The sequence below is a fragment of the Trachinotus anak genome, unplaced genomic scaffold (genome assembly GCF_046630095.1).
Source record: "Trachinotus anak isolate AG129_WGS33_773 ecotype Australia unplaced genomic scaffold, CSIRO_AGI_Tana_v1 ptg000033l, whole genome shotgun sequence".
Taxonomy (NCBI): Eukaryota; Metazoa; Chordata; class Actinopteri; order Carangiformes; family Carangidae; genus Trachinotus; species Trachinotus anak.
The window spans coordinates 4065912-4083809 of record NW_027273884.1 but is presented as its reverse complement, the minus strand read 5'-3'; the positions used below and the strand labels follow the sequence as shown (position 1 = coordinate 4083809).

Genomic DNA, 17898 nt, shown 5'->3' with positions numbered 1-17898 from the left:
GTGTTTTTTGATTATCAAGCAGGTCTAGGTTCTATATTAATGCTGTGAAAGTATCAAAGCCTCAGTCCACAGAGAAATGCACACAGCCTGTATTCAGAAACTGAGCCTTAAAACCAGTTGTCAGGACTTCTGGAACTTTGTGATGTCACAACAATGAAGTCACCACCCTCAGCCATGCCCCAAGCTGAGGGCCCACCTGGACCCACCATCCAACCTTGGAGGATTTGGTTTCTCTCAGCGTTTACCTGAAATTTACTATATTTTAATTTGACCACTTAGAAAACAGTCAGCCAATCAGAGGAGAGGCTCAGAGCCTCTCCTCTGATTGGCTTACTGACCTGTTGTTGCTAGAGCTCCAGAGAGAAGCCTGAGAGAGGAGATGTAAAACTACACTGAGATGATTAAAACCACAAATCTTCTTGTGGATATCAACAGAGGGTCCCATATTTTACAGAAGTGTAAAATATGGGACCTTTAAATATCAACTAAGGTTTAAAAACTTATATAGATTAAATGACACAGCTTCCAAAATACATAGAATTTTAATTCAGAAGATTCTGCTTACTTTGCCCTCTTTGCCATCTCGTTGCCGTCCCAGCGCGGGCTATAGGGATATGACTTCTGCACCTGAGAATAAAGCTGACCGCTGTTGGTGAAGTGGTACACAGACTGGAAGGTGAGGGTGGGCTGGTCCCTGGGGAAGTACAGTGGGAGATCCACTACAAAGAGCGGAGGAACAGAGAGAGAAATGTAGAGGAGGAGAAACAGAAGACCATAAGGTAACTACATCAGGTGTGAAACAGGGCACAGTGTGAATGTGTGTGAGTGTTTTGTGAGTTTCCTACCGTGCACTAGGAAGCAAAAGTCTTTCCACATGAGCAGAAGGGTGAGTTTTGTGAATCCCTCGGCATCATACTCCACCACCCCCCTGCAAAACACACATGTTCATTTCTGCAAAGTGTCACCAGGTCTTATTTTACATCTGCAGTACTTTCTTGTAAAAACACAGGGACAGTGACAAACACAAGTTGTGATCACTGCAGTGGAGGGAGTGGTCCTCGACAGTCGACTCACATTCCAAAGTGGCTGAGAAAGGCAGCGATGTACTCTCTCCTCTTGTGATAGCCTTGAATGACATACTGCACCTATAGAGAACACAGTGGAAAGGTTAGTAAGGGATTCAAGGCATGGCAAAAAGTCAAAACAGCATCTGAACATGAGCAGTGACTTATGATGAGAACTTAGCTGAAAACTGAGGTAAATGAAAAATATGCCAAAAACCAAATAATTGCAAAGATTATTCTATTTCAGGCTATTCCAGTATATCAAAATGTAGACTGTGACACACCCAGAACTGAGTTTGCAGTGTGTATGAATCGGTGCTAAAGGTCTTTGCTGCAGTTCACAATATGTTCACAAAAGAGGGTCTGAGTGTAGGCCAGTGCTTATTATGCTGGGTACCTTGGTATGTATTGCAGCATATAAGCAAATACGTTAGAGATGGCATTTGTCTATCACAAAACAAATGAAATAACAATTGTGAAAAACCACATCATATGAGCGCATTTGACACTCTAACTACACCAAAATAAAGATAGCTAACACATCCCATCTGACCAAAGATGTGATTGAAATCATTTAAGGTAAATCCATTATTTATGTAATAAATTATTGGAGTGGTCCTATGAGAAATAACCACGCTGGTCTGAAATTAGCTGTGCACCATTTCGCTATTATAGAAATCACCTGAAACTATGACAGGTCAAAATGACCTCACAGTTGGGGTTTTTTGGAATTATTGACTTGTCCTAGACTTGTCCATCATTGTGTTTACAAGACGAGAGGTTACAATCCGCCCTCTGAGCAGTGCTACATCTTCAGGGCAAATTGGGGGCTACAGTCGCTATCAGAAAATGAGATGGGTTGGCTGGTTAGTGTGCTAATTTCAGAGGCAGAAAAGAAGTGAGAGAAACAAGAGTTAAAATTGGCATTTCTCTGCACTGCTGGAGACAGATCTTGGCGAGTAAAGCAAGTTTAACGCTAAACTTGCAGCATTTTCTTCTAGACTGGTAACTAAACAGCTGTTAATGCTAACATTGGCTGTGTAGCAATAACAAAACTTACAAATGGCTCCTTGAAGTTAATTATTAAACGTAATTACTAAGAATCGAAAGATCCGTTGGTACTTGATGTCAAACCATGATGATGATCTTATGATATCTAGCTTAATGATTATGGTGAAAAATCTTTTACTTTTTGTGTTAGCCCCTTTTTTGGAAACGATTCTCAAGGCTCAAAACATAAAAAAAAAAGAAAAAAAGATTGTAGTAGAACGTGACAGAAAAACTGTGATCCTGTGTAATCAATAAGAATATTCTGTGTATTGAATTAGGCCTCAAAGGCAGGACCCAGTCCCAGTCTGTGTGCAGCCTGAAGGGAAAATCTGGCAGAGCTGTACGTGCTCTCACAGAGGCTTTCAGAGCGAACCTACCCAGAATGTAAACAATGCCCTGGCCAGGAGAGAGATTCAGAGAGGTGAACTTTTTAATGGTTGCTTTCACTTGAAAAGCAGATGGCTCAGAGTACAAAAGTAGTATTACATACAATCTTTGTACAGGCAAATTTAAATGTCACACAAGTACAAAGTCTTAAGCTTACCACTTGACAGCGTTAAAAGCTCTACCATAAAGCCTGTCAAATGTAATGAGAAAAGGCAGTGCATTCATTTTAACACAATTCACTCCATCTAAGTCTACATTTTTACATGGAGCCTCAACATTAGCTTTTTTTAAAATCTTGAGCTACATGCATGTTTAGTGACCTCGTTAATATATATATATTAGGAAAGAAGCTGCTTGTTTTAAGGTAGGCTATAAGGTAGGTGTGATTAATGATTATCCAAAGACAAGAAGTTCAGGGCTCGCTTGACTGCTAAGCATCCTGGCAGGTGAGAGGGCCTGCAGCCAGCCAGCCAGCCATAAAGGTGTGTCTGGCTTTATTCACATACAAAGACTAATCCTTGCACTGGGGTGAAGCTGTGATTACTGAACAACAGAGAAGAAACCCATAACACATCAGTTCTTTAGTTATATGCAAGTTGAATTCTGATTGCCAGCTGTGTTTTGAATCTGTTCCGCATTTGGCAAAAATGTTAGTCTCCGAACTGAGGCTAAAGCCCACAATAGACCGTATTCACATAAATATGAACTTATGTTCTCAGGATAACAAATTTCTCATTGAACCTTTGTTTCTCCTCACACCTCTTATTAGTAAAGAGCAATGTACAAAACATTCACGGATCTTATTTGTAGCTGGTGCTAAAGGTCATTTTCACAATGACATACAAACATCAGAGCCAGATTAAACTGTGTCCACTGTCGCTCATTCATATCCAGTAAGTCACTATGGGGAACTTCAGAGGTTGTTTGTAGGGGAAAAGAAACATCATACCACAAAGACACTCGGCCCCGGTCGATATTCAGTAATAATGAATACTGTGATATTTCCTGCCATGTGCAATATTTTTCCACAATATCCATTTTATAATTACTAAAAAAACTATTGAAACATAAAATACAATAATACAATTACATTTAATAAAAAACAACTAACACACAAACCCCCCTTGTGATAATGTCATATATTGCAATATTTGGGCTGGACTGTATTGAAATATTAAATTTTGGATATCGCCCAAGCCTGGTGGACTGACATAAATATTTTAAGCTCATCAATTTCATATGTCTGAATCAGGCCTTTAAAGATATTTTTGGCTGCCACAAAGAAACAGTTTCTGGTCTTTGCAGCTGACAAACGGTAACTTAGCATATTTAAGTTTTAGTTATTGAAAGCTGAACCTGAATAAACTCAAAAATTGGTTTAAATAGAAACTGGTTGAATAAGAGGATTTGATAGTTTGATGGCTTTTGATCCAAAAAAGTCTTTATCCAACCTCAACCCACAATAACATATTACAACAACATTTCCCATGATAGTTTTATTATATGGTTTGATATATAAGCCAGGATTTTCCACAGTAGTAGCATCTTCTGGTGAGAAATTTTGAGACCGTTTTGTCAAACACACCTCAACAATGAGAAACAGTTTTCAGAATACAAGCTGCCACAATATGGGCAAAGGATGAGCCTTTGGAAAGTAGAGCAGTTTCAAAGTCTGTGAGAGAGGTAAACTGCGCCTCTGCTCCAGCAATGCAAGACTGATATGGTCATGTAAGGCTATATTGGTGCCAGTGTGTCCATGATACATAATAAAAGACTGTATTGCAATATACTGCTGTTAATTATTTGTGCCAGCTGTAAGCAGTCAAAAGCACCTAGTAAAACTGCAGTTTGTTTGAGGTCTGGGTAGACCATGGATACAGCTGCGGACAGTACTGGGCTACCCACTGCTACTGCATGGTAGTGATTACTCATTGACCATGTATGAAATCAGCACTTTGTGAAAGAGGAAAGTGGTAATCTCTGATACACACAGTTGTGTGTGTGTGACGGGTCTCATCTCCGCAAGAGCTCTTAAACACAAACACGTCCTGTGACTCAGTCTCCCGCTCAGTTATGTTTACATGGGACAACTTAGCTTTCTCAAACGCTACAAGGCCACATACTCAATAAGTTGTTTATTTAGTTACAATGCCAGTATGTGCTCCTGTTTCAAGGGAACTGTGGATCACTGAACTTTCACACCCATACTGGGAAAGAAACTCCCGCCCCCGCTGTCACTGCGACTCGCAGCCAAGTCCTTCTATTGGCTGCCTGGAGGTTTGACTGATGCAAGACAGGTGATCTTGCTCTGCAGGTATTCAAACCTGCCCATACCCATGACTCCCTCGCCCACACATCCATTTATTGTGTTTGTGCATGTGTCTGTGGGGACTGTGACGCAATAACGCCAAATGTGCTTCCTGCTGTGTGATTAAGAAATCTCTTCTCCCCCCGTCACATACACATTTACATCACACCCGGCTCTCGTGATTTAAATGACTGATTTGATATCTGACTATAAACCATCCATAAAAAAATCATACTGGAAAAAAGAATAATTATTGGAAGAAAATAATTTTAAAGAATTGGGAAAGTGGGAGACAGAACATGGTGAATAATTAAAATACAGTCATTGTGACATGTTGAAGACAGAAGTAAGCATGCACTTCTAATTGATTCAGCCACAGGATGTCATGAAACGTCATGAATTGCAATTTGCACAGCATCTTCACACTGTAAGAAAGTACCATTCACAGGTAAGAGATATCATGATTCATTCTGAAGTTTGCTGTGTACTCAGCTTCTGGGAAATCCACTCACACAACTCACTACTCTTTCCTTTCTGCACAGTACAGCAGTCCCTGTATACATTTATCTGTCTGATGATTCATGATTCTTTAGCGACACTGCCATTACGTTGGTGCCAGAGCTGAACTGAACGCAGTTTTACTGATACAGAAAGCAGCGATGTTTGTGTTAACAATTTGAAATGATTAAAGACAGTTATGACAGCCTGGGTGTGAACATGCTGCTGCCATTATGTGCTTGCTTCATTTCTTGCACTGTAATAAGATGAAATCCGTCTTTAAAAAAAAAACAAAAACAAAAAAAAAATTTAAAAAATCTCAGACGTATAACATAGTAAAAGTGGAATTTCAGACAGGAAACATAAACAATGGTGCAAGGTGGTTTCTGGCAGCACATAGTCGCTCTGTTGTTAGCAAGCTGCTCAGAATGCAAATATGTGTTGTTGGAACAGCAAAGTTTAGTCTGTTTGCAGGCCGTTTATTCAGTTTTCAGTGTTAGACGATAACCTTAATTTTCATTGTATTTCATTCACTAGTTCAACATGCAGAGTTTCTTCAAGCTCTACTTGGATGTATTTCCTTTACATACACTACTGTGGGTTTACAGCTGAGATGCCACCACCGTAACAGCAGCTTGTTTAGCTGTGGCTGTATAATAAAGCATCTAGTAACAGAGTAATCACTACTATTGTTTTTGTTTACAGTGCTTCTCCTCCTACAGTCTACTTAGCATAGTATGTGTGAAAATGTAATGAGAATGCCAGCAGTGGGTAAACAATCTGTGTATGTTTACCCACATACACATATACCAGGTATAAGTTCATCATTATCTTGAAAACATATCTGGATACAGACTGCTGTTTGACACCAGGTGTGACCCTCTTTGTAAAAACACTAGTGCTCTTGTAGAAGAACAGCAATGACCTAGAACGTACACAATAAAAAGAGGCCTGAAAAATTGTAAAAGCAGTTAAAGCAGACACTTAACACATTTAATTATACAGGTTCTATTATTAATTACTCTCAGCTTCTCTCTCATAGATCAATCTCCCAGCTCACTATCACTTCTGGTGTCAAAAAAGACCTAACAACAACTCAGATGATTTTATTGAACTTGATGGAGATCACCTAATTCCTCGTCTTGTGTGCTTGCATGACATATGTAGCTATCAGACGCAGAGGTAGACGCCCGAAACCCCCGCGGGGCATAATATCTTCTCCAGCTGATTTCCATGAGTAATTTTTTTGAGTAATGCAGATGCCAGGTGCTGCCATTACCCAGCACAACCGCAGTCACAGTCACAGCTGAGGTATGTGGCGGTGTAGTTGTGCCACAACAATAAGAGCATCTGGAATAAGTGGGAGGAAATAATCGATGGTGTTAAAAGAACAAAATGACTGCACAGCCTGTCCTTGCAAAAGACTGGAACAATCTCTGTCAGGGATGTCAGACTGATGCCTTTTTTCTTTACCATTTGTCGGCTTCAGTTGATAAATCTCTCAAACAGTATCAGATATGCAGAAGCTGAATACGATCTTCCTGCTCCGATGACTCAAATCAATACCTGTGCTTACTCTGGCAAAGTTCAGGTTTTTGAAAGAAGAAAATACCCCGGTGCTACTTGTGCCACACAAACGAGCCACGTGTCTGCTATTAAATGGCATCATGAGACGTTACTAATTGCTACTTCATGCTGTCAATTTTTTCTTTAGTCCATTTTTGCTTGACCACCAGAAGACCACAACAGTTAACATGTAAAGGTCCAAAAATGATGACAATGATTAAGTATATATACACACACCAAAATGACTGCTACACCCTCAAACCTGTTTTTTTATTTTAAATTCTAAATAGTGGTAATGTTAAGGTGAATTGTACACTTTCCTGAATTACAGTATTGAAGTTATTTAACTACTGTTCCAGCCCAACTGCTTAAGCTGATTAGCCAACTCGTTATCCACTAGCTTGCCTAACGTTAGCCAGTACACTCTTTGTAGAAGTTGTTTAATATATAATAAGAAAATCTGGTTGGAATGAATGGGAATCATTTGAACACAACCCACAAATTGCAATTATTTTGACAGGTACTGTAATTGCTGTTATGGTGATATGAATTTAGCTGGGGTCTGTACCAAAGAAGCATGTTTCACAACATCTGGAGAAAATGATTTGTAGGCCGGGGCATCTCTGCAGCATCACATCGGTTGAATATTGCCCTTGGCCATACTGTGACTTTGGTAAAACTTTAATTGATTGTTCAGCCCAACTTTAAGGCAGTTGGATTTTTAAAAGGCGGCAAACCTCGTGACTTTATTTACATTTTTATCTGTCAACAGACTCCGATAAAAAACGTATCACTTTTAGATGGTTTGGTGTCATGATTATGCATTCATGGCATATTAGTTTTCTCCATTTGGTGTTGCACTGATACACTGTAAATGTTGAATTTGGACAGATGATTTGAGATCAAATATTTAATTTTTCCCACGTTTGATTGGTATTTTAAATGATCAACAAAAAGTGACAGCAGCTGACAAACAGCAGCTGTTTTACTCAGTTGTGCGGGCTGCAGTGCCTCTGGACACTGCTGTCCAGGAAGCAATGTCTGTCGCAGTATCATCAACTGCTAAAATCCATCAGATCCATCAAACTAAAACTTTATCTCATTTATTTTAAAACTTAAAACACTGAACAACTTCAGAGCAGCAGTTGGCCAGGATGCAGTGCTTAGTGCTGATTACACTTTGCATGCTGAAAGGAGCCATTGGCCCTGCTTGAAATCAATGTGGGAGTGATGAGTGATGTGGGTTGTGGATGTCTTACACTGTACACTTGGAAATTTGTACTTTCTCTCCAAAATAGTCATGTTGACATTATGAGAAAGACTCCTCCTCCTCTGTGTAATGGTTCCTTTATCTGCTATCAACTCTGCTTTTCTACATGCCTTTCCAAACACAGGCAATGGCCTCCATGACTCTTTCAGGGAGGTGGAGGGAGCAGCCCTGCCACAGCTGGACGTAAACAATCAGAGACATGGAGGTCAGTCAGGGACACGAGTGTTCCAGACACCCCGAGTATGCTGGTTGGAGTCCAGGTAAAGAGAGAGAGAGAGAGAGGGAAGGTATCCATGTGCCTTTTGTGTATGAGGACTGCGGGGGATGGGCATTTCTCCTGAGGGAAATGGCATTAATGTGCGTCCACACTGCATATCTACCTGTCAACCTGCGGAGGCCAGGGAGCGCACAGACAACCTGTGGAGGTTGGCCAGTACGCCCACGACGACAGATGCCAGACACACATGGTTGAATACACGCACACACATTACTGCATGCAGCTGAAGAAAAGACATCCGTCGGTGGACGTACGCTTTGCTGCGCTGCGGCTTACAAACATACAATAAATGATTCACACACCTGTCACACACAGGTGTGTAAAGAGTAAGGAATATTGCTCTTAATTAAAATATCAAGATATCAGGACATGAAGGGTCACAAAGAATGTCCAATAATGCACTGACATACACAATACACCAAGCACATTTAACCACACTGTGTGTAAGTAAAATGAGTTATAGCAAACACTTACTTTGTTGGTGAGTAACTGGCACACTTGAGGGACATAGTCAATTAGGCATCCTCCACTGGGGAATGCTGGGATATGAAGTGCAGAGGAGCCTCCCAAGGCACTGATTGAATAAATAAAAAGACAACAGGTAGCCTTTAAGTGTTCATTGTTATTTCTATACAACATATGTCATATTATACTGTATGTTATTTACAGGGACTTTAAGAGAGTATTCAGACCCCTTCACTTTTTTTGCACACTTTATTTTGTTGTCGATTTAATTGTAAATGGATAAACCTGAAAACATGTTTTCACAAATCTTTGGAAATTTAAGAAAAATCAAAAACTGACAAATGTATTCAGACCATCAGTTCAGTACTTTGTCAAACCCTTGGAATTGGCACTAATCACAACTGTAAGTCTTCTTGGGCGAGTCCCTACAGGCTACAACTGGCTGGGCCACTAAATGGGCAGTCAGAAACTAGGCCACTCTAGCATTTTATTGGCTGTATGCTCTGGGTCATTGTCGTGCTGAAAGGTAAATCGTCACCCAAGTCTCAGGTTGTATGCTCTCTGGAGCAGACTTTCTTCAAGGGCCTCTCCATATTTGCCTGCATTGATCCTTCCCTCATGTGACCAACCCACAACTCCTGTCGCTGCCATTGAGGAGCACTCCCATGATGCTGCCACCGCCATGCTTCACAGTAGAGATGGTGTTATCCAGGTCATGAATAGAGCCTGGTGTTTGGCAGCCACAGTGTTTGTAGTTCAGTTTTTAAACTTTTTAAAAATTTTTTAATCTCATGAGACCAGAGAGGGCTGCTGAGATCGTTGTTCTTCCAGCAGGTTCTCTCATCTCTGCAGAGAACCTCAGAAGCTCTGTTAGAGTGACCTAGTTGGGTTTTTTTTTTTTGTCCTGACATGCAAGTGTGAATTGTGGACCTTATAAAGACAGATGTGTGCATATATAACCTGTGTCCAGTCAATTTTATTTGTGACAGGAGGACTCCAGTCAACTTCTCGACACATCTCAAGGATAATTAATGCAGACAAGATGCACCTGACCACAACTTGGAGTAAAGGGTCTGAACTGTTTTGGAAATTTGAGATTACAGTTCTTCATGAAACATCTTTCATGTTTTCATTTTGTCATTATGAGCTATTGATGGATAAAATGACAGTTTTATCCATGTAAAATAACACAATGAAGTGCAAAAAGTGAAGGCGTCTGAATGTTTTATGAAGCTGCTGTATTCTGAGGCCTATCAAGCATTTTAAAAGTCCTTCAAATTTAAGCAAATTTGTTCCATTTATCATCGTAGCTCAGATCTCTCCCTGTTTCTGGGACCAATTCATGACTTTATGTGACCACCTTAATTTGCTGCTTTATACTGAAGCTGTGTGATTAAAAAATAAAGGAGTGACTCATGCCCGTGGCATCATCCTCGGACTCCTTCGCTCGTTCATTTATTCTTTTGACGTCCTCCTGATTCAGTCCTGCAGAACAGCTCCATTAGTGATTAGTGCATGCTTGTTTAATCATGAAATCTGCTGCTGCAGCTCCCCAATGACTAACCAACCGAAGTAGTCACTCCCTCATTTTTTTTCCGATCTGGGGCAAAAACAGAGGGAATACCCCGAGGATAGGTTAAAGGTCTTAAAGAACCGCTTATTGGCTTTTAATGCTCATTTAAAGACACATAGAAGAGGATTTCTCTCGCTGCTTTCTATTTTTATTTCAGTCCTCATTATGGCAAAACAGTCTCAGGACATTTACAAACGCTCCTCTGTCATTTTAAAAGCGATGCTGAAGTGGATGACTGCTGTTTACCAGGTTAAGCATGCATGATGCACGTACATAGCGTGCATCCTGTAAGATCATATTAAATGTCAAAGATCACATATGCTGAGATGCAGCCCCTGGCGCTTGCGCTTTAGTTGATCAGAAAGTCTGTGACGGGATAATGGTAATATGTGTCAGAAGGTGAAACATAACAACAGTATAGATGAAGAGTATAGACCACGGTCATGTTCCCACCAATTCCATCACATAATCCATCCACAGCCATGATGAAATCACCCCCCCCCCTTGGTGTATGAAAATATGTTCCACACTTTGTCATGTTGATAAGCAGTGGCTAACGCAGAAGTCCTGAGAGTTTCACAATGTTGAAAATTCCAAAGAAAGGTTGTGGGAGTATTGAGAAGGAAGGAGGAAGCACCTCATGATGTGCTCCACCTTACTGTCATGACCAAAACCCACAAATGTTTATGGGAAAAATGATGATGAATAGGCGTCAGGAAAAGGTCAGCAGTGGCTCGAGTGCATGTAACATATGGTCTGAGAGGTGCATTCACAATAACTAACCGAGGGAACAGCTGGTTTATAATCAGCAGCTTATTAAAAATTAGCTGAAGATAAGAAGAAGAAGATAAGAAACACACTCATCCATAAAAATTCAAATACGTTGACAGTGCTGACTCCGGATCGCTGGTCTAAGTTTAGTCTTTTTGGAACTGATGCTCGACTGAATATTAATAAGGTCATGTACACAGAGAAGCTGCGCAATCTGTCATAAAGCCATTTTCATTGTCAAAATCCTTTTCTCCAAAAACTCCAAAGCCACCATTTACAGCAGGCTTTGTGCACATAATTAGCATTATCCTGTGCATTTTGCTGTGCACCAACAAATGGTCGATTGAAAATAGCTTACAGCAACGAGGAGAGGAAGCCTTTGAAAATGAAAATCTAAATGATGCCCATCTATCCTCCCACAGGTCTAAGAATAGCTCCATATCATTCAGATGGAAATGTGGACAGAGGCACAAAATAGATGGTGGTGTGTTTGTCACTCATGTGTGTCAATGGCAGGCATGTGAACAAATGTGATGCATTTTGTATTTCAGTGGTTTTGCCTCTGACAAGAGACAGATTAGGCACCAGGTTCTTGTGCCGGCATCAAATAAAAGGTCTTTCAGTGTTCAATGTCTGGCCTTAGCCTCTCCCTGCAGGTCATGATCTACACTCAGACCAACAGAACACCCATTCTTGTCTGTCGGTGGATTCAAACCCAAGACCATCTTGCTGTGAGAGGGATGACATCCAGTGAGCTACATACCCTTCATTTTATTTCCAAAAATTAAAACTCAAAGCAGGACTGGGGCTTACAGCTCAGTAAAATAAGCACTGTAGCAAAAGGTGCAATTAGGACTCACAAGCAACATTTCAAGAACCATTAAAAGCATTGCAATTGAAGGCACGATTATGACAGGCTTGTTTAGGCTCCTGAAGCCATTTTACAGCACAACATGTAAATAGGCCTGATAAAGAGAAAAGCAAAAATGAAGAAAAAAAAGGTGTTTTCAAACTGAGTTTCAACCATAGATTGGAAACAAAGATGGACGTAGCCTCTGTGACGTCACCCATAGGTTTCTGATGAGTGGTGTTGAAGCTCAGCGTGGGCTGTTTCTCTGACTCTGCCTGAGCGGTGGGGCGTGTGTGGAGCTGAAACTCTGGTGCATGCCAGTTTGTGCTCACCCACCTGTCACTCAGGGCAGCATGCCCTCAATGACGCTGAACTTTAAGCCTTAATAAAATTGAAACAGGTGAGTTGTAGATGACATTCACTACAATGAAGGAAGAAATTAGCAATAAGGTCAAAAAATGTTTTTTGTACCAGGCTGTAAACATGTTTATTTCGGCTGTAAATTGGGGAATTTTAACATGAGAGTCTATGGGGATTGACTCATATTTGTAGCCAGTCTCAAACGGCCGTTCGAGGACCTGCACTTTTTGGCGCTTCTGTGTTGGCTTCATTTTTCTACCCCAGAGTATGCCACTCATATTTACTGTGTTCAGTTTAAGTTAAACAAAGTTGAATATATTCTGTCTCACAGTTTTTCAGCTTGTTGTTATGTGTGTTTCTGTAGAAAGTGAGTTACAATGGTCACATGGTGAAGTTAGATGTTGCAGAGCCTTTATCATTAGGAAGCAGAAAATGGGACAAAAATTCTGTTTTGGGAATCTGCTACATGTCAACATCAAATTTATTTATTCATTTTGTTATGAAGTTGACCCACTCACCTAGTCACAATGGATCCTCATTTCTGCCTCCACCTTAAACAGACCTATAAACCTCGACTAAAGAAATGCTGACCAGACAGTATATTTCTTAAACATGAGCCATGTTTCATTGCAGCAGGCTGAATAAATTGCACTTTGGTGGAACAAACCTGATCTCAAGGTCAAGGTCAAGGTGATGGGGGAGACTCAAATAAGACAAAAGGCAGCAAATGAACTTGCACACTTGAGCAGGTTATGAGAATAAGAGATGATAACAATACACAGCAACAACATTAATAACAATATTAAAGGGTTATTTCAGTGATTTGCTATCACATACAACTGAGCGACTCCCACAAAAGATTAAAACACATAAAATCAAAATCAAAAAGAAAATCAAAGAAGCAGAGGCTCAGATATTCTGACTTTTAAATCCTTAGTGTGGGTCAGGCTCCGAGAACACAGGATCTGTTTGATTAGACCCTCTCTGCTTGGTTAGTGTCCTCATCTTTCAAACTCCATACTCCCTGTCTGTAACACAGCCTTCCTGTTATAAATTCACAATCATCAATCCCAAATTTTGATAATCCTGATTACATCATCTGGGTTATTTTCTCAGACTTGGCGTTGGCACGATTCCTCCCGAGCCACAGAAGGCATTACACAGCTGTTTAGACAGGCTGAGTAGTCCTCCCCATGACTAAAAGACTGACCTTTATGTGAAAATCAGTGGAATTCCCCTTTAACCAAACAGTGGGCTGAGAGAGCCCTCACCAAAGTGATGGTGTATTGATCTTAAAAATAATATCTGCAAGAAACTGATGATCTGTGAGCACATTTTGAGTCTGGGTCAAGTTTACATACACTGTCTTCAGAAACTACTGAAACCCCCTTCAGTTTTTGTGCACTTTACTGTGCTGAGGATTACATTTTTTATTGATAAAATTACACATTTTTGCCCATTAATATACACTCAATAATCTATAATGACAAAGTGAAAATTTTGTTTTTAGAAATTTATTAAAATTCAAGAAGTAAAAAGGCCACAACGACAGTTTCAAGACGGAAGGGGTCTGAATATTTTCTGAATTTTCTGACTCTAACGTACGAGCAGATGCACATGACAAATAAAGAAGAGCGTAGGTAAAATGTTTTTTGAACTGGAACGGGGCTTTCATCAATATCTCAGCGTTATCAGACTTCCAGTATGAGCATTAAATTGCTTTAAATTGAGCTTCCAGTGGGTGGGCTCAGACTCTAGACATAATGGTGTTTCACTTTCCAAGTGGCACCCTGAAGAGTCCCCGCTTCTGTCTCCACTGGTGACACTGCTCTCAACACTACCCACACACACTCTGCAGTCATCATGTAGACATGCTGCCTAACACAACCCCTCTGAGCAATGTAACCTACTGTATGGCATATTTACACTAGACAGTGTACATGCATACATGTAAACAAACACACATGCACATTTATACACACATGCTGTACAGTGACAGAGCTGCCTGTGACTTCATCAACCACAGAGATTATCCTGTGTGACTCAGGTGGATGGTGACGAAGCTCAGCTTGTTTGTTTATGTGTGGTTTGGTGTGTGTGTGTGTGTGTGTGTGTGTGTTTGTGTGTGCATGACAGTGCAATGACAGCGTGAGAGCAGATAAAGGCTCAATTGTAAAGAGGGCAGACATGATTCATTACCCAAGTGAAAGATAAGTCCAAGAAGAACTGCTTGGAGATTCAAATGTAGTTTCAAAGCAGCAACATTTCCATTTTGATTGCCTTCTTCATTTCCTTAAGCCTGGAGGGTCCTCCGAGGCCCACATATGACTCTCTTTGTTGACCGTTTAAACTAAATAACATCCCATTCTTCCTCTGTGACTAGAAAAGGCACCGTTGGCCTGTGGCAATAAGAGTCAGTAACCTTTCCGTTATGAGGTGACCATCCTGGCATGGCAGTGCTGAATTTTACTCTGATTGTCTATTCATCATCTGTTTGGACAAAACCAGATTAATCAGAGCCTTGAGCCACAACCATTACACACTCCTGCTACTATATTATAAGGTTGGGCAACAGGCCAAAATTGTCTTATTACCCACCGTCACATCATCAGCTACTGGTAGCTGCTGATGTATTTGATGGTGGGATGGGTGCTCATGGCCACGTGAGCTCCGCATGACCCCCTGCTGGTTGGGACTACTGTATAACTGATGGATTACTGTCCCTTTCAACAGAATATACTCATGTGATGTCATTTGAAAAGCTGCAGGTGAGGTGATCTACAGTTTGTAGTGTGTCACAATAAGCTGAGCAGTGTCTGAGGAACTGTGGAGCCTGCAGGACCTGAATAACTTCCTTGACAAGGAGGATGAGTGGCCAAAGGTGGAATGATACATGCCACAGTATGTACCACGCATGCAACCGTGTCACCTAGAAATTACATTTATATACCACTAAACTGCAACTGCGTATGCATTTTGGGAGAAATGCAATGCAGCTGGAATTTACAAACACTTTTTAATCAACATGAAGAGAAAATATTTTTAATGGTCCCATGTTGTATAAAGTGAGATTTCCATGTCTTTTCTGATTATAAAGCAGGTCTAGGTTCTATATTAATACTGTGAAAGTATCAAAGCCTCACTCCACAGAGAAATGCACACAGCCTGTATTCAGAAACTGAGCCTTAAAACCAGCCGTCAGGACTGGAACTTTGTGATGTCACAACAAAGCAGTCCCTGCTCTCAGCCATGACCCAAGACCCGTCCACCTGGACCTACCATCCAACCTTACAGGATTTAGTTTCTCTGAATATTTACCTGAAATCTGATATATTTTTATTAGATCACTCAAAAAACAGTCAGGTTGGTGAGCGAATCAGAAGAGAGAGTCTCAGTCTTTCTTCTGATTGGCTCACCTACCTGTTGCTACTACAGAGAAGCCTGAGAGAGGAGATGTCAAACTACACTGAGGTGGTTCTTAGAATCAGAAATATATGTTCTTATGGATATCAACAAAAAAATAAAACACCACAAAATGTTGACACTTAGCGTAAGCAAATGAATCACTTCACTTGACAACATATTTAATTTTTTTTCCCTCTGATGGCCACGCTTGCAATGTAACATCCACCCGTGGTGACCAAAGCATGGTAACGATTCTTATGGTTATATTCAGGCTTTCAAAGCTCTTGGTTAAGCCTGGGGAAAGATCGTGGTGTTTGATAAATATTAAAAAAGTAATGAGACACAATAGGTTTACTTAGTATTTAATCCAAACTGCATAACTGAGATGAGAAGTGAGACAAAATAGACTTGAGGTATAAATATGCTTTGCATTATATTTACATGCATGTAGCGCCAGTCATTTGTTTGCAAGTGAACATATTCAAGGCAGCAATTATGTTCTGTCAACAATGTATGCTTGTCTTTCTCATATACATAAACATAAAAACATGAACCAAACCACCATTAGTTTTGTGTAGTATTTTAAGACTGCATGGTCTCTCTCTCTTTCTCTCTCACTCTCTCGCTCCTTCTCTCACACACACACACACACATGCACGCTATGCACTCAATAAAATCAATAAAACAGAGCTGAAAAAGTGTGTTCTTTGTATGATTACTCTTTTACCATTTCCTTACACATATTCTTCTCATAACCTATTTCCTCTCCTTATTATACTTGTAATATTTTCCCTGTGAATTGCTAGTTTCAAGGTAACACATTTATTATTAACAGCCATACAATTTCCAAATGACTTGTAAACTCTCAGTTACGCTAGTTTCCGCTTGTTCTAATGTAGTGATATTTTGGCTTCAGTAACAATATATTTCGCAATAAGACACATATTGCATTCTAAACAAGTGGAATTAAAGATGGCCCACATATTGAGCTGCATCACAAAACTCACTTCACACAGACACATGATGCAGAAGTGTTCAAGGTGACAAGGAGTAGGAAGAAGTGGCAGAGTGCTTTGAGCCGCTGAGAGTGAGAGATGTGTCTGCGCTGACATCTTAGACCGTCGAGTGGGTTTGCTGGGTTCGTGGTGAATTTATTATATCAGACTGTGACAAGATGTTCACAAAACCTTGAAAAATATCTGATCGAAATGCAAACATTTTCAAAGGCTATACAACACCTCTACAGACCCTGGAGAAGGGACACACACAAACTGTACACCCACACAGGCACACACACACACACACACACTCACACACATCAGCATGCAGGCAAGCCTGCACGCACGCACGCACACACACACGCAGGCACCTAAAGGCAAATGCAGATACACAAACATTAGTGCACTGCAGCCTAAAACTGTCTCTCTGTGTTGATTTTTCTGGGCTCCTAAATCTGGTTTGGGGGCAGAGACGGTGCCCACTCGATTCTTTTATGCAATGCAGCAGGTTTTCTGGGGGAAGGAGAGATGTATCCAACTCATCTCATGGGCACAGTACAATCAGGTAAACGAGAAGTAAAAGTGAAAATGAAAAGAGCGATGAGACTGGTTATAAAACAGTTGGAGGAGACACAAAAGCAATGAGGACAAAAAATAAAAATAAAAAAAAAGACTGCAGATGTGGTTCTTAATGATGATTGTGAATTAAACAGTGAAATTCTCCGTAACTGATCCAAGCTGCAAGGACACAATCACATTACTTACTCAGATCCTTCACTATTACAGATAAATAAGCCATGCTAATGACTGCTGCAGGTATCTTCTTGAAGACTGGCACAAATCTGTTAAAGAGTTACGTGCAGAATTATTACTGAGTTTTCTTACTTTTTGGATTCATGCAAATGATAATTTGAAAATATACACATAATGTCTTTTCAAATATCACCGTCAGTGGCACATGTAGGAAAGGCATTCCTTCAGCCTGCCAAGCACAGGTGGCAGTTTTTCCACATATTTTGGTTTCAATTTCACTGTTATTCATCATGGTGAACTGTT

The 17898-nt window shown here is 40.4% G+C and overlaps 1 protein-coding gene across 1 annotated transcript in view; it reads right to left on the bottom strand.

The window, feature by feature from the left end:
* The window catches only part of babam2 (BRISC and BRCA1 A complex member 2), a 75452-nt gene that overhangs the window by 2209 nt on the left and 55345 nt on the right, over positions 1-17898 (bottom strand). The window contains exons 8-11 of the mRNA XM_071471103.1: positions 8895-8994; positions 1075-1145; positions 846-928; positions 566-719 (exon numbers count right to left, since the gene is read on the bottom strand). Of these exons, the coding sequence (XP_071327204.1) occupies positions 566-719; positions 846-928; positions 1075-1145; positions 8895-8994 (408 nt within the window). The remainder of the gene's footprint in view (positions 1-565; positions 720-845; positions 929-1074; positions 1146-8894; positions 8995-17898) is intronic.